The following is a 25,237-nucleotide window of genomic DNA, read 5'->3' as shown; positions in this document are numbered from 1 at the left end:
TAATTGATTCTATGTCCCTTTTGCCTTTTAGATTCTCCTGAAAAATATCCTCACTTGAAGGTAAAAACTTATATTTTTGTCTTGAATTATTAACTACAGATTGTATCAAATGTACATTATTTATTAATCAACTTGTTTCAAAACCCATTCAGCCTGCAGTTGGAGTGAAAGATTCTGTTCCTAATAAAGCAGTAGGAATGAAGGATTTACAAACATCCAGATCAGGTAAATTTTGCAGTGCAAATTTCACTCTGGAAAGAGGTACACTAAAATATTTGAAACGCTCACAGCCTTCATATTCCTAATTCTTTTTTCTTTTGTTTTTGCAAGTTTAATTGAAGGATTTGACATAAATAAGGCACATGTTATTGTTGGTATCCATGTTTTGAAAAAAAGATATTTACAAGCATAAGAAAAAGATATTTTTAAAATGTAAGCTTTAACTCAGATGTTTCTATGTACGTTTCAATACCCTAAAGTTCTCAGTTAGGAATCTCTGTACTTCTTAGGGATTCTCAGAGGTTAATTATTAGATTCTAAGATTTTTCCAGTTTTATAAAATGCTTATTTGAATTCTGACCTTAACCTAGAGTAAAGCTTCACTTGCTAACATGTCAATTGTATTTCAAATTTAATTATTTCATTTTAGTGGTGTTACACGGATGAGCTTAAACCAACCAGATGTTTTGATTAGCAGACTCTGTGTGTGTGTGTGTGTGTGTGTGTGTGTGCGTGTGTGTGGTCTTTGATTATTAAAAGTGGGGGAAAGTAATCATACCTTAATGACGATTTGATAGACACAATCTTGTAAAACAGTAATTCTGAACGTTTTGGGCTTTAAGATCCTTTTATTTATTTGTTTGTTATTTTTTATGATGCAGATATATAGGATCCTTTTATACTTTTAAAAATTATTGAGAATTCCAAGGAACTTTTGTTTAAGTAGGTTGTATCTACTGATGTTTACTGTATTGGAAAATAAAACTGAAAAATTTAAAATACAAGCACACACAATCATACATTCTATTAGCCATTAGAAGTATGACGTTATCACATATCTTGTCTCTGGAAAACTGCTCTGTACTCTTAAAACAGAATGAGAATGGAAATAACGTTTACTGTTATTGTGAAAATAGTTTTGACCTCTTGGACCCCTTGAACGGTTGAGTCTTGGGACTCCAGGGATGCTCAGGTGACACTTGAGAACCACTGTTTTAAACCATTTACAGAGCTCATGGATGTGAAATGATAAAGGGACGCTTGTGATGAAACAGGCTTTAAACTTTCACTTTTACATTTCTTGCTTTCTTCTTTGATTTGTCTTTTTTTTAATGTATACAGCAGGTTCTTATTAGTCATCAATTTTATACACATCAGTGTATACATGTCATTCCCAATCTCCCAATTCATCCCACCACCATCCCCAACGCCCTGCGGTTTTCCCTCCTTGGTGTCCATACGTTTGTTTTCTACAACTGTGCCTCAATTTCTGCCCTGCAAACCAGTTCATCTGTACCATTTTTCTAGGTTCCACATATATGCGTTAATATACGATATTTGTTTTTCTCTTTCTGACTTACTTCACTCTGTATGACAGTCTCTGGATCCATCCACGTCTCAACAAATGACCCAATTTCATTCCTTTTTTATGGCTGAGTAATATTCCATTGTATATATGTACCCCATCTTCTTTATCCATTCGTCTGTCGATGGGCATTTAGGTTGCGTCCATGACCTGCCTACGGTAAATAGTGCTGCAGTGAACATTGGGGTGCATGTGTCTTTTTGAATTATGGTTTTCTCTGGGTATATGCCCAGTAGTGGGATTGCTGGATCATATGGTAATTCTATTTTTAGTTTTTTAAGGAACCTCCATACTGTTCTGCATAGTGGCTGTATCAGTTACATTCCCACCAACAGTGCAAGAGGGTTCTCTTTTCTCCATACCCTGTCCAGCCTTTGTTGTTTGTACATTTTCTGATGAAGCCCATTCTAACTGGTGTGAGGTGATACCTCATTCTAGTTTTGATTTGTATTTCTCTAATAATTAGTGATGTTGAACAGCTTTTCATGTGCTTCTTGGCCATCTGTATGTCTTCTTTGGAGAACTGTCTATCTAGGTCTTCTGCCCATTTTTGGATTGGGTTGTTTGTTTTTTTAATATTGAGCTGCATGAGCTGTTTATATGTTTTGGAGATTAATCCTTTGTCCGTTGATTTGTTTGCAAATATTTTCTCCCATTCTGAGGGTTGTCTTTTTATCTTGTTTATGGTTTCCTTTCCTGTGCAAAAGCTTTGAAGTTTCACTAGGTCCCATTTGTTTATTTTTGTTTTTATTTCCATTACTCTAGGAGGTGGATCAAAAAAGATCTTGCTGTGATTAATGTCAAAGAGTGTTCTTCCTATGTTTTCCTCTAAGAGATTTATAGTGTCCAGTCTTACATTTAGGTCTCTAATCTATTTTGAGTTTATTTTTGTGTATGGTGTTAGGGAGTGTTCTAATATCATTCTTTCCATGTATCTGTCCAGTTTTCCCAGCACCACTTATTGAAGAGACTGTCTTTCTCCATTGTATGTCCTTGCCTCCTTTGTCATAGATTAGTTGACCATAGGTGTGTGGGTTTACCTCTGGGCTTTCTATCTTGTTCCATTGATCTATGTTTCTGTTTTTCTGCCAGTACCATATTGTCTTGATTACTGTAGCTTTGTAATATAGCCTGACGTCAGGGAGTCTAATTCCTCCATCTGCGTTTTTTTTTCCCTCAAGACTGCATTAGGTATTCGGGGTCTTTTTTGTCTCCATACAAATTTTACGATTTTTTGTTCTAGTTCTGTAAAAAATGCCATTGGTAATTTGATAGGGATTGCATTGAATCTGTAGATTGCTTTGGGTAGTATAGTCATTTTCACAATATTGATTCTTCCAATCCAAGAACATGGTTTATCTCTCCATCTGTTGGTACCATCTTTAATTTCTTTCATCAGTGTCTTATACTTTTCTGCATACAGATCTTTTGTCTCCCTAGGAGGGTTTATTCCTAGGTATTTTATTCTTTTTGTTGCAATGGTAAATGAGAGTGTTTCCTTAATTTCTCTTTCATATTTTTCATCATTAGTGTATAGGAATGCAAGAGATTTCGGTGCATTAATTTTGTATCCTGCACCTTTACCAAATTCTTTGATTAGCTCTAGTAGTTTTCTGGTGGCATCTTTAGGATTCTCTATGTATGGTATCATGTCATCTGCAAACAGTGACAGTTTTACTTCTTCTTTTGCAATTTATATTCCTTTTATTTCTTTTTCTTCTCTGATTGCTGAGGCTAGGACTTCCAAAACTATGTTGAATAATAGTGGTGACAGTGGACATTCTTGTCTTGTTCCTGATCTTAGAGGAAATGCTTTCAGTTTTTCACCATTGAGAATGATGTTTGCTCTGGGTTTGTAATATATGACCTTTATTATGTTGAGGTACGTTCCCTCTATGCCCACTTTCTGGAGAGTTTTTATCATAAATTGGTGTTGAATTTTGTTGAAAGCTTTTTCTGCATCTATTGAGATGATCATATGGTTTTTATTCTTCAATTTGTTAATATGGTGTATCACATTGATTGATTTGTGTATATTGAAGAATCCTTGCATCCCTGGGATAAATCCCAGTTGATCATGGTGTATGATCCTTTTAATGCATTGTTGGATTCTGTTTGCTAGTATTTTGTTGAGGATTTTTGCATCTATATTCATCAGTGATATTGGTCTGTAATTTTCTTTTTTTGCCGTATCTTTGTCTGGTTTTGGTATCAGGGTGATGGTGGCCTCGTAAAATGAGTTTGGGAGTGCTCCTTCCTCTGCAATTTTTTGGAAGAGTTTGAGAAGGATGGGTGTTAGCTCTCCTCTAAATGTTTGATAAAATTCGCCTGTGAAGCCATCTGCTCCTGGACTTTTGTTTGTTGGAAGATTTTTCATCACAGCTTCAATTTCATTACTTGTGATTGGTCTGTTCATATTTTCTGTTTCTCCTGGTTCAGTCTTGGAAGGTTATACCTTTCTAAGAATTTGTCCATTTCTTCCAGGTTGTCCATTTTATTGGCATAGAGTTGCTTGTAGTAGTCTCTTAAGATGCTTTGTCTTTCTGCGGTGTCTGTTGTAACTTCTCCTTTTTCATTTCTAATTTTATTGATTTGAGTCCTCTCCCTCTTTTTCTTGATGAGTCTGGCTAATGGTTTATCAATTTTGTTTATCTTCTCAAAGAACCAGCTTTTAGTTTTATTGATCTTTGCTATTGTTTTCTTTGTGTCTATTTCATTTATTTCTGCTCTGATCTGTATGTTTTCTTTCCTTCTGCTAACTTTGGGTTTTGTTTGTTCTTCTTTCTCTAGTTCCTTTAGGTATAAAGCTAGATTATTTATTTGAGATTTTTCTTGTTTCTTGAGGTAGGCTTGTATAGCTATAAACTTCCCTCTTAAGACTGCTTTTGCTGCATCCCATAGGTTTTGGATTGTTGTGTTTTCATTGTCATTTGTCTCTAGGTATTTTTTGATTTCCTCTTGGATTTCTTCAGTGATCTCTTGGTTATTTAGCAATTTACTGTTTAGCCTCCATGTGTTTGTGTATTTTTTGTTTTTCCACTGTAATTCATTTCTAATCTCATAGTGTTGTGGTCAGAAAAGATGCTTGATATGATTTCAATTTTCTTAAATTTACTGAGGCTTGGTTTGTGACCCAAGATGTGATTTATCCTGGAGAATGTTCTGTGCGCACTTGAGAAGAAAGTGTAATCTGCTGTTTTTGGATGGAATGTCCTATAAATATCAATTAAATCTATCTGGCCTATTGTGTCATTTAAAGCTTCTGTTTCCTTATTTATTTACATTTTGGCTGATCTGTCCATTGGTGCAAGTGAGGTGTTAAAGTCCCCCACTATTATTGTGTTACTGTTGATTTCCTCTTTTACAGCTGTTAGCCGTTGCCTTATATATTGAGGTGGTCCTATGTTGGATGCATATATATTTATAATTGTTATATATTCTTCTTGGATTGATCCCTTGATCATTATATAGTGTCCTTCCTTGTCTTTTGTAACATTCTTTATTTTAAAGTCTATTTTATCTGATATGCGTATTGCTACTCCAGCTTTCTTTTGATTTCCATTTGCATGGAATATCTTTTTCCATCCCCTCACTTTCAGTCTGTATGTGTCCGTAGGTCTGAAGTGGGGCTCTTGTAGACAGCATATATATGGGTCTTGTGTTTGTATCCATTCAGCAAGCCTGTGTCTTTTGGCTGGAGCATTTAATCCATTCACGTTTAAGGTAATTATCAATATGTATGTTCCTATGACCATTTTCTTAATTCTTTTGTGTTTGTTTTTTTTCACACTTTAAAAACTTTATTTATATTAAAAAAACTCATTTGTTTTTAAAAGCATTAACAAGAGAGAAAGAAAACCAGAAAAGGTATGGAGCAGAAGACATGCCCCTTAGTAGTGTTCTGTGGGAAGGTGGGATTTTTGGTTCTCTGAAATTGAACGTTTAGTGTTTTTATAAATGAAAAGGAAAAAACAAACAGCTTTAACTTTAAGTCCCCAAAAGCCCATGGCTGTTCTATTACCCACACCCCACCGACAAAAAGAGCACCAGGAAAAGAGCAGCAGAAGACAAGAGAAATGAAGAGTGGAGCCACATCTGGATGGGGGCGATTTCCCTTGTGCAGTATGCTCTTAGGGTCACAGAGAGGAAAAGGCTCCTTTTTGCCAGAAAAGGAGTGGGACGAAATGTGAAGGGGAAAAGGGGTAAATAAGGAATTTTAATGCAGAGGGGAAGGGGGGTGGTGGGTTGTGCACTTTTCTCCTACCCCAAAGCCTCAATATATAAAGGAAGGGGGAGGGAGGAGGATAAAGATTTCCAGTTGCATTAAACAGAGCTTTTAGATTAAGGGGAGGAGTAAAAGGCAAATAAGGGAAAGGGTTAAAAAAAAATCAACCGCATAGCAGCTGATTCCTCTAGCCCAACCTGCTAATATACACTAAACTAAAAGGAGGAGGTATGGGATGGTGGGGGGTCGGGGAGGGGGATATGGACACGACTTCCCTATAACCACTTCAGAGATGACAATCATTCTGGGCAGCTAAGGAGTAAGAGCCACACCACTCACTCCTCCCACCAATCTCATCTGGAGGTTCATCAGAACAGGATTTTTGCAAAATCCCAACATATACAGTTGAGGAAAACCTTCTGTGGCTAAAATTAGAGGCTACTCCAATTCCCAGTGGAGAGACTGAGGTTCTCTAGGTCACCTCTCCTCTTCTTTCTGCTATTTAGGGCCAAGAAGTAGGTAAGAAAGCAACAAATTTACTACATTTTGACAGAATTAAACTTGTATTATTTTGAAGGAGCCTGTGATCAAGAGTGATAAATGCGTACTGTCATCCCTAGAGCAACTGCTAAGACATAACTCACAATAGGAGGAACAGGGAATTTCCTGTTAGTCCAGTGGTTAGAACTCCGTGCTCTCACTGCCAAGGGCCCGGGTTCAATTCCTGTTGGGGAACTAAGATCCCACAAGCCATGCTGTGCAGCCAAAAAAGAAGAAGAGGAACACAGGGATCTCTTTAGATACGAGAAAAACAGAAAACAAATAGCAAATGGCAGATGTAAAAGCCACTACATAAATATTAAATATGAATGAACTAAACACCCTACTCAAACAACAGAGATTTTCACACTGGATTAAAAAAAAAAACAAGATTGGGCTTCCCTGGTGGTGCAGTGGTTGAGAGTCCGCCTGCCGATGCAGGGGACATGGGTTCGTGCCCCGGTCTGGGAAGATCCCACATGCCGCGGCCAGCTGGGCCCGTGAGCCATGGTCACTGAGCCTGCACGTCCAGAGCCTGTGCTCCGCAATGGGAGAGGCCACAACAGCGAGAGGCCCGCGTACCGCCAAAAAAAACACAAAAAAACAAAAAAAACAAGATCCATATGATAAAGGACTTGTCTTTAGAATATATGATCTCTTACAACACAGAAGACAACAACCCAAAGAGGGGAGGGAGGATTTCAACAGACATTTCTCCAAAGACGATATACAAATGACCAAAAGCCTAGCAGAGGATGTTCAAAATCACTAGTCCTAGGGAAATGTAAATTAAATCCACAATGAGATTCTACTTCATACCCACTAGGTTGGCTTTGTCAAAAGGACAAGACTATAAGAAACACTGTACAAGATATGGAGAAACGGGAACCTTCATACACTGGTAGTTGGAACATTAAATTATATAGTTACTTTCAAAACAGTTCATCAGGTTCTTAACAAGTTAAACAGAAACTCACCACATCACACAGCAATTTCTAGAAGTCTACCAAGACAAATGAAAACGTGTCCACGCAAAGACATGTATACTCATATATATATATATATATATAAACACAGAGAGAAGGGGAGGGAAGGAGGGAGGGAGGGAAGAGAGGAGGAAGGGAGAAAGGAAGCAGGGGCAATAAAAAACGGGCAAATGAAAATAACTGGTATATCAGAATCAAGGGTATATGAGAATTCCTTGTATTATTCTGGTAATGTTTCTCTAAGTTTGAAAGTACATCAAAATTTTAAATTACCCAAATAAAGGGCAAGAATATCATGTAGCAAGCTCCCTCTACCAACCTCAACGAAGACCATATACAGCTTAAAAGGTACTAGAAAACTGTAGGTAATTTTAATAAAATCACTTCAAGAATATAGTATGGTTGTAAAACCACTACAATGTGCTCTAAAATAATTTTTCTACTGAGTTAGGTAAAGTCATCTGTAAATTCTGTAACAACACATTCATATTCACAAAATCTGACTGAAAAATAAACACAACTTTCCATTTCTAACACAGCATAATTCAAAAGTTCACTCTGAATGGGACTGGGTTTTTGGTTTTATTTTGGTTTTAACGCAAAGCATAATTACATAGTTATTCATAATTTGAGGTGTGTTACTTGTTTATTTAACAAAATGCTGCTGCTCTGAAATAAACTTCATTTTCAGAGTGATAGTAATGTTAAAATAAAAAAGACCATGAAAATGCAAGCTGCATTTTAAAAAGCTTATAATAATCATTTAAATTCCGATTGTATCTGTAGGTTCACAATTCTCTACTCTTAGATTTTTAAAAAAACACTTTATATATGGTCAATCTAGATCATAATTAAGTGCATCTTAATGAAGTTTCCACTGATGTATGTAGAAATATGATTTACCAATAGCCAAATAGCATCATTTCTTTATCAAAGATAAGTGGTACTATCTAGAAATAAAGACAGTCCTTCAAGAATTGTATTTTCCTAAGTAAAAATACTTCCCAAGAGCTAAAGGCACAATTTCTATTCACATCTAGCACTGTAACCAACCATAAAATCATTACTTATTTTCAACTTAATAACTGATTGACATTTCTCAAACAAGCTGTTTTCAATCCTGATAGTTCTTTATTTTCTTTGGTAAATTGCTGTTTGCAGTAGGTGTCCATCATGAGAATAATCAAAATTAGATAAATGTGACAAAAGACTGACAAAGTGTTTCACACCCTTGAGTGATACCAAGAATGGGAGAAAAGTGTTGCAAAATACGACTACTGCAGTGCTACTTATGGTCTTGCAATAAAACCAACAATGCATCAAGAGCTATCATCTCACATCCAATTTCTTCCCCTCAAGAACAATCTGAACCTCTTTGGCATCCAAAGGCTCATAGGTCAATAAAGCTTCTGCTAGATTCTTGTGCTCTTTTGCATGAGTCTTCAAGATATGTTTTGCTCGCTCATACGAATCCTGAAATACAAAGCAGATATGTAAGAGGCAGAAACCTTAGGAGAAGCACAAACCCTCAATGAGATAAAAAGCCTTTATGCACCCTAAAAAAACTATAAAATCTATTGACTTCTAGTTATGAAAGATAAATGCATTTAAAAGCTTGGTTCCCTAAAGATAACTCTTTCATACTTTCAAATGTTACATTTTTAACCTCAAAGTCTATCATAGAGATAACTGAGGACTACTTAAACAAAAAGCTACTTAAGAAATAAAAGTATACACTGTACTCATCTGCTTTCTAAATAAGGTCTGTGAACACAGAAATCTATTTCTCTTTTCAGTATACGTGCTAAAAGGAAAGGGAGTTTGCTCCTTTTGCCTCTTGAGATTTCACCAATTTACTCAATCTAGAATGGCCAGAAAAGATATAATTTCCATTCTTTTACTTGGTAACACACTCACCTCTCAATACTGTAACACAGTATCATTAGAGGTGATCCCTGACTTCCATACATTTGATTTTTTTTTTGCAACCCACCTTGAACTTTTCATTTAAATCCTTCAACTCTCTTTCCAAAGGTGAGTCTGAATTAAGTTTATCAGCTTATGAATAACGGCAGTAATAACAGTTCATTTTTGGCAGTGTCATATTCGCCTGTACAATGTTTATGCCAATATTTTACTAGCGAATTATATTTTTGTCCTTATAAAATTGGGTGGAAAATGTAAAAGTGAATTTACCAACACCAAGAAGCACAGGTCATATAAACACAATACAATTACTAGACATTTTGAGCATAACCATGTCCAAGTAAAATAATCAAATTAAAGAAAATACATAAAATATTAGAAATATATCAGCTAAAGAAGAACTGAATATTTAAATCACAATGTAAATTGTTCTGGGCTTCCCTAGTGGCACAGTGGTTAAGAATCCGCCTGCCAATGCAGGGGACACGGGTTCAATCCCTGGTCCGGGAAGATCCCACATGCCGCGAAGCAACTAAGCCCGTGTGCCACAACCACTGAAGCCCCGCACCACAGCCACTGAAGCCCGTGCCCTAGAGCCCATGCTCAGCAACAAGAGAAGCCACCGTAATGAAGAGCAGCCCCTGTTCGCTGCAACTAGAGAAAGCCCACATGTAGCAACAAAGACCCAATGCAGCCAAAAATAAAATAAATAAATTTATTTTAAAAAATATATATATACATATATGTGTGTGTGTGTGTGTGTATATATATATATATATATATATATATATACATATATACATATATATATATATATGTGTATATATATATATATATAAATTGTTCTTAGCCTATGGCCAGAATAAAATAAAGATCCAGTCTATGATCAGGGGTTCCAGTCTATGTCAAAAATCCAGTCTATGACATATTTAATCACGGCAGCACCGGTGCACCTATTAACTTTATAAAACAGAGGAACTTTAGTTTTTTTGCAAGCACTCAAATATTTAGGCACATTTTGACTAAATAGATAAATAAACATTTAAAAAAAGATCATTACCCTCAGACGGATTCTGGTTTCCTGTTCAATAGCAGATTGAGTTTCTGGACTCAGTTTCCCTGTATCACTGTAGGTCATAACTCCAAGCTAAAATCAATGAAAAGAAAGAAATCCAACAGAAAAACCTCCAACACTAATGTATGTAACAGAGGAAGTACTATCCTATACATAAGAAAATAAATATCATGGGGGCAAGGAAAAAATACAATATAAAAATGCCCTTGAGGGCAAAAAAACTTCATTATTCTTCTGAAAGTATAATACTAAAAAGTGTGAACAAGAGAGAAAATTTTAAATCCTAAGTATCGTTCTGAGTACCTTCTTAGAAAACCTTAGCAGCTATTCTAGTCCAGAAATCCACAATTCACAGAGTACTGGAATTGCTTTATGGAGCCACAGTGATAATGTAGGAACGTGAAGTATGTGGAAAGGGCAAAGTAAGCAAGCTCAACAAGTAGGTCTTCGATGTCATATGAATAAAAAAGCTAAAGAATTTATATTATCATTTGGTTAATTCATGAAGTAATAACTCTTACTGTTTGAGCAGCTGGAATGGAAAGAGTATGTTACATTTCTCAGAAAATGACATTTAGTTTAGAGTCAGCTTTGTTAAATCCATTTGGAATGAGACAGGGGAAAATCTATCAATTTATAATGAGAATCCTCTCTCACAAAGAGACACTTGGCACATCAACATTTGATACATGAGGAAGGATTAAAATTAGCCATTACCTTTTCACTCATTCCAAATGTGGTGACGATCTGCTTTGCTATTTGGGTTGCATTATCAAAATCACTGGAAGCACCTGAAATTTTGAAATATACATAAAACTCAGGTTAAAAAAAATCTTTAAACCAACAAACACAATTTGAACCAAAGCTATTCTTTACAGCCAACCTGTTGTAATATGATCAGCTCCAAATATAAGTTCCTCTGCCACTCTTCCTCCCATACTGACGTCCATCTGAGCAAGAAGCTGAGCTCTAGTTTCGTTCCGTCGATCATTTTCAGGCAACAGGTACACCCAGACAATTGAAAAACAGAAAAAATTCAGACACAGTTTTGAAACACTTACATTAATAACCTGAATTATCATTTGTCTCTCATGACCTTACTTAATACCATGATGCTGAAAGCTCAGCGGCATTTAATAGAGATGGTCATGGTGATTGATTACCAAACCAGCTATGTATAAAATGAGGAAAGCAAAAGTGCAGTTTATAAATAGTAAGTAGTTAATGCTGCAATACAACTGTTTGTCCCTCGTTGCACAAAAATGTTTAAAACGTCTATAGGGACGTCCCTGGTGGTGCAGTGGTTAAGAATCTGCCTGCCAATGCAGGGGACACGGTTCGAGCCCTGGTCTGGGAAGATCCCACATGCCGCGGAGCAACTCAGCCTGTGCGCCACAACTACTGGGCCCGTGCTCTAGAGCCTGCAAGCCACAACCACTGAGCCCATGTATCACAACTACTGAGGCCCGCACGCCTAGAGCCTGTGCTCTGCAACAAGAGAAGCCACCGCAATGAGAAGCCCACGCACTGCAATGAAGAGCAGCCCCCTCTCGCTTCCACTAGAGAAAGCCCGCGTGCAGCAAAGAAGACCCAACGCAGCCAAAAATAAAATTTAAAACATAAATAAATAAAAATAAACGTCTATAATTAGAGAGATATGAAAATGAAACTTGTACTCAATGAGAAAAAACTTAGAAAAACTATTGAACCAGTCACTATGATACATAATTTCTTTCGAGGGGAAAAGAGCAACTACATATTTAAGAATTATATTTTGCTGTCATTCCTGAATTACATTTCATAATGTAAATATATTATCTGAAATATTAAGGATATCCTTTATTAGCAGGTAAATTTCACAAGTATGTCTGATTTCAAGACAGTTGAGGAAGTTAAAGAAGAAAGTATCAACACACCTAGGAAGTAGCTGAATTTTCTTTTGAAATGTTTCCATCAGCAATTTCCTACATAAGCTCCTGGGGAGCGCTATTTGAAAGAAAAGAAAAACTAAAGATACATGTCCAAGTGTTGGCCCTCGTGGCATGATTGTAGCTTTGTTGATAGGCATAGCATCTTTAGTGTAATATGCAATAATAGCGTGACCAGATTCATGATACGCTGTGATTGTTTTGTTTTTGTTATCAATTTCCACACTTCTACGCTCAGGCTCTAAGAATAAAAATTTACTTAAGTAAAATACTCCATTAAGAAGGTATATTTAAATGAATGAAGCTCCTTTGTCTCAAAGTCATTCTTAGAGTCATATGATTTAATATCATTAATAAATATTTTAAAAGTTTGAAAGTTTAAAAAATGAGTAGATTCCACTCTACAACACATGTAAACCATAATTTGTCAACTGAAAACCAAACTGTAAAAACTATCATCTTAATCCTTATATCAAAAGGAAAAGCTGTATTCTATTTCTAGAAAATAAACTTCTAATTTAACAGGAATATCATAACTAACCTGTTTTGAAGGCAATTCAAGATTTAAAGTAAAAATTAAATTCTGAAAAACAGTAAAATTAACTATTCTTTTATCAGCAATATCAGACAAGAGGAAAGACATGGGCACTCATGCCCCCCAAAGAGTGTAATATAATTTATAATATATTTGTTCTGTAACAGGCCAAACTGTGTTGCTCTGTTAGAGTATATATTTGCATGTTTCTATACCTTTCTTTTTTATAAACTTTCTCTCAAAATTAAGAGTTTTTTCTCGGACTTCCCCGGTGGCGCAGTGGTTAAGAATCCGCCTGCCAATGCAGGGGACACGGGTTCGAGCTCTGGTCCAAGAAGACTCCACATGCCGCGGAGCAACTAAGCCCATGCGCCACAGCTACTGAGCCTGAGTTCTAGAGCCCATAAGCCACAACTACTGAAGCCCACGCACCTAGAGCCCATGTTCCATGAGAAGCCACCACAATGAGAAGCCCATGCACCACAATGAAGAGTAGCCCCGGCTCGCCGCAACTAGAGAAAGCCCGCATGCAGCAACGAAGACCCAATGCAGCCAATAAATAAATAAATAATTTTTAAAAAAAAAACAGAGTGAATTACCACCAAACCAAAAATTATCAAGTGGCAATTTTTTAAAAAAAGAATTTTTTGTCTAACATAATGAACAGTATAAGATAGGGAAAAAATGAAAAAAAAGAAAACCTACCCATTAGGATTTTATCTTTGGAGAACTCTAGTTCCGTCATGGTTACCACTTCTTTTCCATCAACAGCTGCCTTTAAAGCAGCTTGGTTCACAAGATTCTCCAACTCTGCTCCAGAAAAGCCAACAGTACCTCGAGCTATGATTTCTGGATCAACAGCTATATGCAGACAGGACACAATATTAAAATTTCAGAAGAGCTAATAAAAAGCTCTTCATAAAGAACTCACATTGCAAAAGAAAAAAGAAGATAGCCATCATGAGCTGTAATTTTACAAAAGCTTACTTCACTAAATTCTAAGGGGAAAAAGCCAAAACTGCTAGTAAACACACCATTAAAATTGTCATTGGGACAAATCACAAAAGTTATTATATTTAAATAACTTTGTGATAAACAGAGAAAGGTAGAGTTGCCAGATAACGATTTACAAACCTTTAATTATGGCCTAACCACAAACTGAAAAAGCACATTCATAGACGTTTTGTTTTCAGAATTTCATCTTGAAATAACTTTGGACATAAAAGCCCCCCTTATTATCGGAAACATATTTGGTTTTAAGAATTGATTCAGGTATCTTTGAAAATACTGCAGCTTTAATAGCTGCTTTTATTACTCAGGTAGTTCCATAATATTTCCATGTGTTTTGTTTTATAGTCTGCTTCCCCTCTTTTGGCCCCAAAGTGACTATATCATGAGGTACTATGCTCATAATATACAGGTGCTTTTTATATGATTTTATATTTTACATTCATCTAAAGAAACATTTATACATAGATTTCATCAAGTATTATCTAAGTACTCAAAAGAAAACTTTCTTTAGAATCGGGATTCAAAATGACAGAATCTCTGGACACACGTTCATTGAGAAATGGACTTTATGGACAAACAAGAGGAGAGAAAAATAGACATTTAAAGGAATTTGTCTTTTAAGACATCCTGAGTAAGGACCACAAACAGGGTGGATTGATATATTACCATTTTATGGAGATAATGTCTGTATCGTCGAATTAAGACTTACACTGATCAAACTTTATCTTATTGAGATACCACTTCAAGATTTCTGTTCGACCTTTTACATCTGGCCTGGGAACTGTAACCTGCATGTCAAAACGACCAGGACGTATTAAGGCGCTAAAGGGAGAATACAAAAAGAAAATATAAATTAATAAGCTGACTGTGCTGAAGGTCAAGTTAAACAGGACAGACATCCTAAAGAGAAGATGGAAAGACAATGGCAACCAATATTTATTTTGAACATAAATATTCAGATTAGTTCCTTATAAAACGTGGCTCAAAGAACAGTTTCAATAACCAGAAGGCAGAACAAAGGTTCATATAGATAAATGTGTGCATCTAGATAGCATACAGCCCTTCAGAGACAAAGACATGCAAGTCAGCCAGTCAAGGAACAAATAATTCTACAGCAATCTATTATGAGAGCTACACATCCATCTTACTGCTATTAAGTACAAAATGTTAAACTAGAGTCTTAGGCAAGAACCAACTATTAGATCAAATGAAAGTATGAATAACTTCTATATAATAAAACCAATAAAACTTTTAAACTATAGTAAATTTTATTCTAAAAATCCTCTCTACCCCCCACCCGAAAGCTTTGTGATGTTTAAGTTGTGAGCAGATTCTTTTAGCAGCTTTACTGAGATACAATTTTCATATCATAGAATTTGAAGTCGAAAACCCAGTGTTGTTTTTTTTTAACATCATTGTTGGAGTATAATTTGCTTTACAATGTTGTGTTATTTTCTGCTGTATAACAAAGTGAATCAGTTATACATATACATATGTCCCCATATCCCCTCCCTCTTGCATCTCCCTCCCTGCCACCCTCCCTATCCCACCCCTCTAGGTGGTCACAAAGCACCGAGCTGATCTCCCTGTGCTGTGCCGCTGCTTCCCACTAGCTATCTATTTTACGTTTGGTAGTGTAACCCAGTGGTTTTTAATATATTCAGAGTTGCCCAACCATCACCACAATCTAATTTTAGAGAATTTTTACCCCCTCCCTCTCTTCTCCAGCTGAAAGAAACCCCAAATCTACTGGCAGTTATTCCCCATTTTCCCTAACCTCTGGCAACCACTAAATTCCTTTCTGTTGCTATGGATCTGCTTATTCTAGACATTTCATATAAAAGCAATCATATAATATGTGATGTTTTGTGATGGGTTTCCTTCACTTAGCACAATATTTTTAAAGTTCATCACTATTCTAGAATATATCACAAAAATTTTAATACTTACTTATCTAATGCCTCTGGGAAGTTTGTGGCTCCTATGATGATAACTCCTTCGTTGGGCTTAAAACTATTATAAAAAAAAAAGGACCTTTTCATTGAAAATTAAAACAGCACACATGTAGAAATGTTCTATGCAAAACTGTTTATCGTTAATCTTACTAACAGCAAAGAAAAGGGATTGATCTTTTTAATGCCCAAAATGATAAGGCATCTCTAATTGTTTTCTTAAAATGCCAGTGCACTTCAATAAAAGTGTTAATAATAAATCACCAGGTCATCTGTGGTTACATACCTTCATAATAGTTTTTCTAGTTAGGAAGAGATGACCTGACACAAAAAGCTTGAGTCCCCGACTAATTTTTGAAAAACATTTTCAAGTTTACCAATTCAAATTATTTGCTCCTAGACTTCCAGAATGTCTTATATGACTTTAAGAAACAATTTTTTGATCTACAGCAACACTCAAAATAGGGTTTTATATTTCTTTCGTACATCATAGTAGTACTTAAAAATGCCTTATAATTCCATAATCACATAAACATTCTCTTCTACAATTTCAAACTTGTCTTTTCAGATTAATTTTTGAAAAGGAGTGTTCTTGTAGTCTCTTGAGTTGGTGTTTTACAATTAAATCTTTTCATTAAACTTAAAAATCCTTATTGCTATAATATCCAGGAAAGGAATATTTGCACATATTCGTGAAAGAGTATATTTTATATCCTTAAACAAATGTTGCAATATATAATCGAAAAATTGAATCTCATAGTTTTCTTCCCCAGTCTTGTTTATATTTTCAAAAGTTCAGAACTCTGCATAGGTTTGCATCATTTAATTATACCAGGTTAGTATATTTTACAGATATTTATCTTAACATCATATGCTTTTCCTGAATAAGTTTATCTATTACTAATCCAAATGCACTTATCCAAATCTTTCTTCTAAGTCCCCTGGGTGCCTCAAATTTGTTATGCCCCAAACTGAAGACATTGTCCCTGATGCCTTCCTCTTTCCTGACTCTTTGTAAGCTACTCTGTCATCTGTCTTCCCCATCCTAGTAGATAACATCACTGAAATACCAAAGCAGGAAAAATCCTGGACTCCATCCCTCCCTGAAATCACCACATCCTGTTGCTCATCAAGTTCAGTATTTTCTACCTGCTTACCATTTTTCATTTCCTATTACTTTCTCACTTATAATTTTGAAATGCTCTTTTCTAGTTTTGCTCCCCTGATGTTCATCTTTACGTTGCTGCCAGAGTGACCTTTCTAAAATATATTTGTGAAGATGTAACACCTCTACTTATGTAGTGGATCCCCATCACATGAAGGAGAAAGTTCATGTTCTAGGAGGACACTTGCTTTTTTTGGTTTGGCTCTGATCCTCCAGTTTTGTCTCTCCATGCCATTCCCGGTAACTGTATTCTAGTTTTCCACGTGACTTGTTATGTTGTTTCACGCCTCGTCCTTTTGCTCAGGCTGCCTTTTCTAGAATCCCCTTCACATCCCCGCTCTACACTGTGTGTGTCTTTTAAGACACAGACCTGTCTTTGCAGCATTTCCTGAGCTACCCAGATACAGCTGACTCCTCTTTCCTGTGTGCCCTTCCTGTACTCTGTTCACATCAGTTGTAGAGCTTTTGAATGATACTTTGCTGTTCTTACTTGTTTTCATGTAGCTCTCCTGGACTACAGAGCAGAATCGGTCTTCTATTTATATTTCCAGCTTTTCTCCCAGGATAGTGCCTATGATTTGACAGATCCAGTAAATGTTTGTGGTCTTACTGATTGATTGAATGACCAAATGAATGAATATGATGTTTTCTGGAATGAGGTGTTTGTTTTGTTTTGTTTTTATAGGAAGGAGCAACAAATCCAGAAATTGGAGAAAAAGAAAATGATACTGATATTGAACGTGCTCCATAGGAGCAAACAGATCATAACAATTTGACTTTTTTTTTTTTTTTTTTTTTGCCGTACGCAGGCCTCTCACTGTTATGGCCTCTCCCGTTGCGGAGCACAGGCTCCGGATGCGCAGGCTCAGCGGCCATGGCTCACGGGCCCAGCCGCTCCGCGGCATGTGGGATCTTTCCGGACCGGGGCACGAACCCGTGTCCCCTGCATCAGCAGGCAGACCCTCAACCACTGCACCACCAGTGAAGCCCTTTTTTTTTTTTTCATTTCTTTTTAAGTATGTTTCTTTTGCTCCGTTTCTTCAGAAGTATCCCAACTACTACCAACTTTTTCTTCCTGAAAATGCCTCAACCCTCTGAAATTCTTTTCTGCTACGTTATTTTATTTAAATATTTGTGGATAGAGATAGACATATATGTATTTAAAATTCATAGTAGTAAATGTTCTCATTAATGTATCTGTGGCTGCATTTTACAGATATGATGTCAGCATTAGGATTAGGAGAAGAGGAAGGTATAGAATCACCTTGGGATTCTGAGGTACTGTCTTCTATTATTATTATTATTTTTTATTTTAAAATATAAGCACTGAATGATGTTAAAACATAAAGAGGGGGTGCTTTGACTTTACTTTCTCACCTTTGCATTTGCCCTTCAAAATTTTTTCCTTACATTTTTAACCTGTAATTAATTAAATAATTGTGTGCTAAGTATAATAACTACCACATAGTGCACTTTTGTTAATTTGCAAGATTCACCTAATGAAACCAGTGTAGCACAGAGCAAAAACCAAGGCTTAGAAGTCATAAGGAATCAGTTTGGGTTCTGAAGTTAAATTTATCTAAAAACTGAAGCATTATTCCAGGTCAGCCTATGGCCAAATGTATGTTTCTTTTTTCTTTTCTTTTTTTAAAAAATTTTTGTTGGAGTCTAGTTGATTTACAATGTTGTGTTACTTTCAGATATACAGCAAAGTGAATCAGTTATACATATATCCACTCTTTTTTCGATTCCTTCCCCATATAGGCCATTACAGAGTATTCAGTAGAGTTCTCTGTGCTATACAGGAGGTCCTTATTATTGATCTATTTTATATATAGTAGGGTGTATCTGTCAGTCCCAGTCTCCCAAGCAAATGTATGTTTCTTTGGTACATATGGATGTGTAAAACTCCTAGTGAGGTTCAGAGAGAAACAGGTTGAAATGTAGTTTTTTACCACTTAGACCTGAAAAAGATAGTGCCTGAGACTTGAAAGTATTAGTACATTTGGATTTTCAAATAGATCTGCAAGGAACGTTTCAAGAGAAGCAAAAGAATGGGGAATAATAAGTATGTGGCGTTATAATAACAACAGTTTGGTTTAGCGATGTTTTAATAAGTACACACCATTTTGGATAAACTAGTGTGCGTTGAGTACCTTTATGGCAGCCATACTTGAAGTAACGTAAATATAAAGTAATGATGACCTGTTGTAAGGTGACAGCTATGGAAAGAGATAAGAAGGGCCTGATCTGTTAGACCTAGGCAGCTGCTGCAGTGATACAGCACTGTGTTTAAAGTCAAAAGACATGGTAGCATCCTGGTTCTGTCACGAGCTGTGGGATCTCGGAAAAACTTGTCTACCCTGGTTGAGCGTCAGTGACGTCCTTCGTAAAAATGGTACTGGTACCCACTTGTCAGGTAGGTGTAGGGAACAGATGTGGTAAGAGCTGTGAACACACCTTGTAAACTGTAAAGGGTGCTATAGAAATGTAAGACAAAAATGATCACAGTGCATGGACATATATACACTACCAAACGTAAGGTAGATAGATAGTGGGAAGCAGCCGCAGAGCACAGGGAGATCAGCTCGGTGCTTTGTGACTGCCTGGAGGGGTGGGATGGGGAGGGTGGGAGGGAGGGAGCTGCATGAGGGAAGGGATGTGGGAACAGATGTATATGTATGACTGATTCACTTTGTTATAAAGCAGAAACTAATAAAAAATGGTCACAGTGGCAATTAGTGACTCACTAAATGCTGGGGCACTTTTTTAAAACCTGAAGGACAATAAAATGACAGTAGTGTTAAGAATAGGAAAATTAGAACGGGCATGTGGATTTCTAGCTTGGGGTATGTTAAGTTTCTATATAGACTGTTATCGGAGATCTCCTATAGGTATCAAGTGCTTTGGTACTTGAAGTCCACTCAACATTTTAAATGTTTTGTTCTTAAATAAATTCCTGTTATTGAATACCAACTATATGCTGGGCAGTTAGACACTGACTGTACCAATTGAGGGGTAAGGCTGTAGTGGTGGGAACATAAAACCCAACAGGAATCCTTTATAAGTCACTGTTAAGTCCTTCATGTAAAGAAAATGGAGAGAGCTTCCCTGGTGGCGCAGTGGTTGAGAGTCCACCTGCCGATGCAGGGGATACAGGTTCGTTCCCCGGTCCGGGAAGATCCCACGTACCGCAGACCGGCTGGGCTCGTGAGCCATGGCCGCTAAGCCTGCGCGTCCAGAGCCTGTGCTCCTCAACGGGAGAGGCCACAACAGTGAGAGACAAAGAAAATGGAGAATGTTACGTTAGACAACATTGAGAGAGTTTGTAGTTAGGATGGGGATGGGAGTGGGAGTGGAATTTAGGTAGTCAGAAAAGATCTGCATGTGAGAAAAGCTACCAAGGGGAGGATGGGAAAGAGCCAGTCATGTCAGGGTCCAGGAGAGGGACATTCTGGACAAAGAGAGCAGCGGATCCCATCATTACACTCTCGCATCTTGGAAGGACCAGGAAACAGGAAGTGGGGTAACTGTCCTTACAATCACTTTTATCATTGTTGTTGTATGTAGAAAATAAAATGTGCATAAGAAAAGCTTGGCACATTTAGATGCTTAATAAATAAAAGTTCTTATTCTTCCCTTATTAAAGCTTGCTGTACTTTTTTGAAGAGTTGCATAACTATATTTAAATTTTCTCCTATTATTTAAACATAACAGTTTTTATTACTACTTCGCTATTTTATTCAACTATTTTTCCTATCAATAAAAATTTTATCAAATTACAGATTCTTATAAGCCCTTGTTTACCTAAATGAAGCATCTTCTACAGTGTTCTGTTTATGCTCAACATGAAATACTTCATGGTTTCTTTTCATGCCAAGTATATTATTTTAATACTAAAAATTTCTGTCTTTAGAAATATTTTAAATTTATAGCAAGGGTACTTATTAAAGCATTTATTTAAACACATATTTTTTAAAAATACTCTCTTCTTTTGACAATGAATGTAAAGTAGAGTTAGGTGTTTTGAAGTTAATTCTTTGCTGAAATGTGCCTGTAAGTCAGGCACATTTTTTGTCTGTGAAAATAATTCCTCTGGCTTTCCATGCTCAGTTTACAGAGTCAGTAGCCAAATGAGGATAAAAGATAGACTTGATCTAGAGAGTGTATATGAAGTTTTCTATTTCAGTGTTTGGGTTTTCAATGCATGCTTCTCTTATTTTTAAATCTAATTGCTTGTAAAGTAGGAAATTTTTAAAAAGTAGGGTATTTTCAGCTATTAGAAGGGGATTAGGAAAGCTTTATGCAACTCATTATTAATATCAATTTTAACAGAGTATCTCTGAGAGACTTCCAGAGAAGTATGTTGATCATTTATCTGGAGCTGCAGGTCAAAGAGGAAAAAATATATTAAATGGACAAGTAGAAGGTAAGAACTATATTTTTATGAAAAAGTCATTTGACAGCATGTTGATTTAAAATGGGAATTCTGATATATTCTAATAGCCAAAGAAAATCACCTGTCGGTTAAGAGGAAGTATCATTCCTCACACTGATTTCAAGTTGAACTGAGCCTGTCTCATTCTGGAAAAGAAGTGCTGTATCAGAAGAACTAAGCAGCTACATCTTTTTTTCTTGTCAAAAATCCATCAGCAGTTTTTAGGCAGTTTTTATTTGGCCAAAAAGCAGTGCTTGAATACCTAACTGTGTGGTGTGTTCTATTTAAGCTCTGAGTGTCCAGATGTTCTTTTGTAGACAACATGCCATGATATAATCATCTATCTCCATGTCTGTTACCAAGTTACACTGTGAACTGTGCCACCCTTTTGAGGTGGTCCTCAAAGACACAGTTTGCTTGTTGTTTAACCAAGTGTCCTAAAGCATGTACCTGAAGTTATATCATTTTTTATTCTAAAAAGCTACGCAGCTTATATTCTGAAAACTATTAAAAAAACATAACACTGTTGATGCAAAAAAAAAAAAGGAAAATCACCTGTCAAATGCATAGTGAGGAAAAAGATGAGAAAAGGAGGGAAGCTGTGTATCTTATCTGGTGTCAGCCACAGATTAAATTGAGAGTCCCCTTTAAGGAGCTAAATTATTAGTTCCGTTTCAAGGTACTCTACAACCTAAGGAAAGTCGGGAAATGAGGAAGAGGAAAGAAGGACTAAAGAATGAGAGAGGCAGAGGTTACAGGGAGTAAATGAAGGAAAAGGAAGCAGGGGTCTGTGGAGGACGGGGGCAAAGTAAAATAGGTCTTTAGAAAAGGGAAGAGAAGAGTATTTGAAACGTGAGACAAATTTGAAGTGAGCTTCCAGCACCGAAACTTGTCAGAGACGAACAGCAAAGCTTTCCCACTCTTACTGTGGGAATGTAGAAGCAGACTGATAGGCCAGAGTTTCTCAAATTTTAATTAGTCCCCTGGGGACCTTGTGAAAAGTGCACATGCTGAGCAGCAGGTCTGGGATTGTGCATTTCTGACAAGCTCTCAGAGTAGCAAGGGTGTAGGCTTGCATTGAGAGAAATCTGGAAGAGGAGCCACTGGATAGTTCAAGACAGAACAGGATCAAGGAAGAGTATTATTTTGTTTTTCTTTCTGAGTGTGTTTATAGCCAGAGGGTAGCAAAGCGTTGAAGTAGAACTTATAGATGTAAGGTGCCACTGCTAAGCAAAGAGGAAAAAAGAAGTGGTGGGGATGATCCATAAAAAGAATGTCAAAGGGAGAGAATTAAGACCACAGATCCAGAGACTACCTTTGAAGAGGAAAGAATATAGTGAAAGGAAAGAGGGGGGAAAGAAGGGTGTTAGGGAGGTGATTGTGGAGGTGATGAGGAAACTTGAGAGAACTCTCGTTAGATGACTTCAGTGTATTTACACTGAAACAAGGTTAGGTCATTGCTGCTCCAGAGAATACTGGAAGCAGGAGTGGGTGCTAGAATTGAGGTAAACCCCAGCTCCTCCTTCTAACTATCAGGCATCAAAGATATATGTTGTGTTGGTATGTGTTATTCAAATGAGATTAATTTGAATATGGAAGCATTGGCTGTTTTTTGTTTTTTTAAGATAGGTTTGTGGTTTTTTTTTTTTGGCTGCTTGGCTTGGCATGTGGGATCTTAATTTCCCCGACCAGGGATTGAACCCGTGCCTCCTGCAGTAGAAGCATGGGGTCTTCACCACTGGACCGCCAGGGGAGTCCCTAAGATAGCTAATTTTTTGATGATAATTGTTTCACAAAAATCCTTTTAAACATTAGCATGATATACTGAACCAAACTAATTTTGGAAACAAAAGAAATTAATAGGGTTCATTCCCTAAATGCTAGAATTGTTATTTTCAGTAAATACTACACTGATTTTGAAATATGAAAGATTTTTAATATCTAATAATTCTGTGGCAGTAAAATTTACTTTTTCCCTTTTGATAATCGTACTTCGATGTTGAAAACTTATAATACGTTATTTCTTAGATGTGCCTTATATACCTTCTTGCATGAGTGGATCGAGAAACTTTAAGATGACTAAACTAGAGGATCCAAGAAATGTAGGCATACCAGTAGCCCACATGGGTATGGAAAAACATGAATATTTTTATGAACTATTATTCTACAAGTGTATATCCAAGCTGATCAGTTCATAACCCTTTCTCTGATGAGAAATGAATTATACATTCAGCTGAACTGTCATCCCAACTGTGCACTTCCTAAATTACAGGACAAACTGAAGAACATGATAAATACCTGTAGTATAACGGTGTAAATGATGCTGCTGTATTGCATTCAAGATGTGCTGTTGCATTTTACCATCAGCTTTCACATTTACCTTCTCGGGGTCATGATTTGTTGCTCTGATTAAAGATCACTTTTCTCCTCATCAATCAGCATGTTCACATTGGTACATGTGCATTTTTCTATTTTATAAAGGCTTTTGGAACATAATCTTCCTTTTGAAATCTTAACTGCATGTTTTGTTAAACCTGTACTCCTATTTTTTCTTCAGTATCTATAGTGGATTCATATGTCTGTCTTGTTGCAGTCCTAACTTCCCCCAAGAAACAAAACACCAAAACCTAAAGTATTCACTGCCAAGGCCAAGCATGAGGGTTCTGCTCAGTACTAACTGCATGAATATATAGTTGGCTTTCATAGTTACGTGTAATTGATTCTATGTCCCTTTTGCCTTTTAGATTCTCCTGAAAAATATCCTCACTTGAAGGTAAAAACTTATATTTTTGTCTTGAATTATTAACTACAGATTGTATCAAATGTACATTATTTATTAATCAACTTGTTTCAAAACCCATTCAGCCTGCAGTTGGAGTGAAAGATTCTGTTCCTAATAAAGCAGTAGGAATGAAGGATTTACAAACAGCCAGATCAGGTAAATTTTGCAGTGCAAATTTCACTCTGGAAAGAGGTACACTAAAATATTTGAAACGCTCACAGCCTTCATATTCCTAATTCTTTTTTCTTTTGTTTTTGCAAGTTTAATTGAAGGATTTGACATAAATAAGGCACATGTTATTGTTGGTATCCATGTTTTGAAAAAAAGATATTTACAAGCATAAGAAAAAGATATTTTTAAAATGTAAGCTTTAACTCAGATGTTTCTATGTACGTTTCAATACCCTAAAGTTCTCAGTTAGGAATCTCTGTACTTCTTAGGGATTCTCAGAGGTTAATTATTAGATTCTAAGATTTTTCCAGTTTTATAAAATGCTTATTTGAATTCTGACCTTAACCTAGAGTAAAGCTTCACTTGCTAACATGTCAATTGTATTTCAAATTTAATTATTTCATTTTAGTGGTGTTACACGGATGAGCTTAAACCAACCAGATGTTTTGATTAGCAGACTCTGTGTGTGTGTGTGTGTGTGTGTGTGTGCGTGTGTGTGGTCTTTGATTATTAAAAGTGGGGGAAAGTAATCATACCTTAATGACGATTTGATAGACACAATCTTGTAAAACAGTAATTCTGAACGTTTTGGGCTTTAAGATCCTTTTATTTATTTGTTTGTTATTTTTTATGATGCAGATATATAGGATCCTTTTATACTTTTAAAAATTATTGAGAATTCCAAGGAACTTTTGTTTAAGTAGGTTGTATCTACTGATGTTTACTGTATTGGAAAATAAAACTGAAAAATTTAAAATACAAACACACACTCATACATTCTATTAGCCATTAGAAGTATGACGTTATCACATATCTTGTCTCTGGAAAACTGCTCTGTACACTTAAAACAGAATGAGAATGGAAATAACGTTTACTGTTATTGTGAAAATAGTTTTGACCTCTTGGACCCCTTGAACG

The 25,237-nt window shown here is 36.3% G+C and overlaps 1 protein-coding gene and 2 long non-coding RNA genes across 4 annotated transcripts in view; 1 reads left to right on the top strand and 2 right to left on the bottom strand.

Moving 5' to 3' along the window:
* LOC309802312 (ankyrin repeat domain-containing protein 26-like) overlaps positions 1-25,237 on the top strand; it is a 162,158-nt gene that overhangs the window by 83,922 nt on the left and 52,999 nt on the right. The window contains exons 25-31 of the mRNA XM_082617748.1: positions 32-60; positions 153-225; positions 18,145-18,206; positions 21,264-21,357; positions 23,395-23,493; positions 24,111-24,139; positions 24,232-24,304. Coding sequence (XP_082473874.1) covers positions 32-60; positions 153-225; positions 18,145-18,206; positions 21,264-21,357; positions 23,395-23,493; positions 24,111-24,139; positions 24,232-24,304 — 459 coding nt within the window. The remainder of the gene's footprint in view (positions 1-31; positions 61-152; positions 226-18,144; positions 18,207-21,263; positions 21,358-23,394; positions 23,494-24,110; positions 24,140-24,231; positions 24,305-25,237) is intronic.
* On the bottom strand, positions 8,531-13,331 carry LOC309802321. Of its 2 annotated transcripts, XR_014293763.1 has the most exons (3): positions 11,221-13,331; positions 10,323-11,128; positions 8,531-8,809 (listed from the first exon to the last, which is right to left on the bottom strand). It is a non-coding gene; the product is annotated as an uncharacterized lncRNA (long non-coding RNA). The 2 variants fall into 2 exon arrangements; XR_014293762.1 differs by having other exon boundaries at positions 10,323-13,331.
* LOC309802317 lies at positions 13,442-16,294 on the bottom strand. Its single transcript, XR_014293754.1, has 3 exons — positions 15,762-16,294; positions 14,521-14,633; positions 13,442-13,661 (listed from the first exon to the last, which is right to left on the bottom strand). It is a non-coding gene; the product is annotated as an uncharacterized lncRNA (long non-coding RNA).

The sequence above is a fragment of the Mesoplodon mirus genome, assembly GCF_964341445.2.
Source record: "Mesoplodon mirus genome assembly, chromosome: 4".
NCBI classification, from domain to species: domain Eukaryota; kingdom Metazoa; phylum Chordata; class Mammalia; order Artiodactyla; family Ziphiidae; genus Mesoplodon; species Mesoplodon mirus.
Note: the sequence above shows the minus strand (reverse complement) of the source record. Positions and strands in the feature narration are given on the sequence as shown.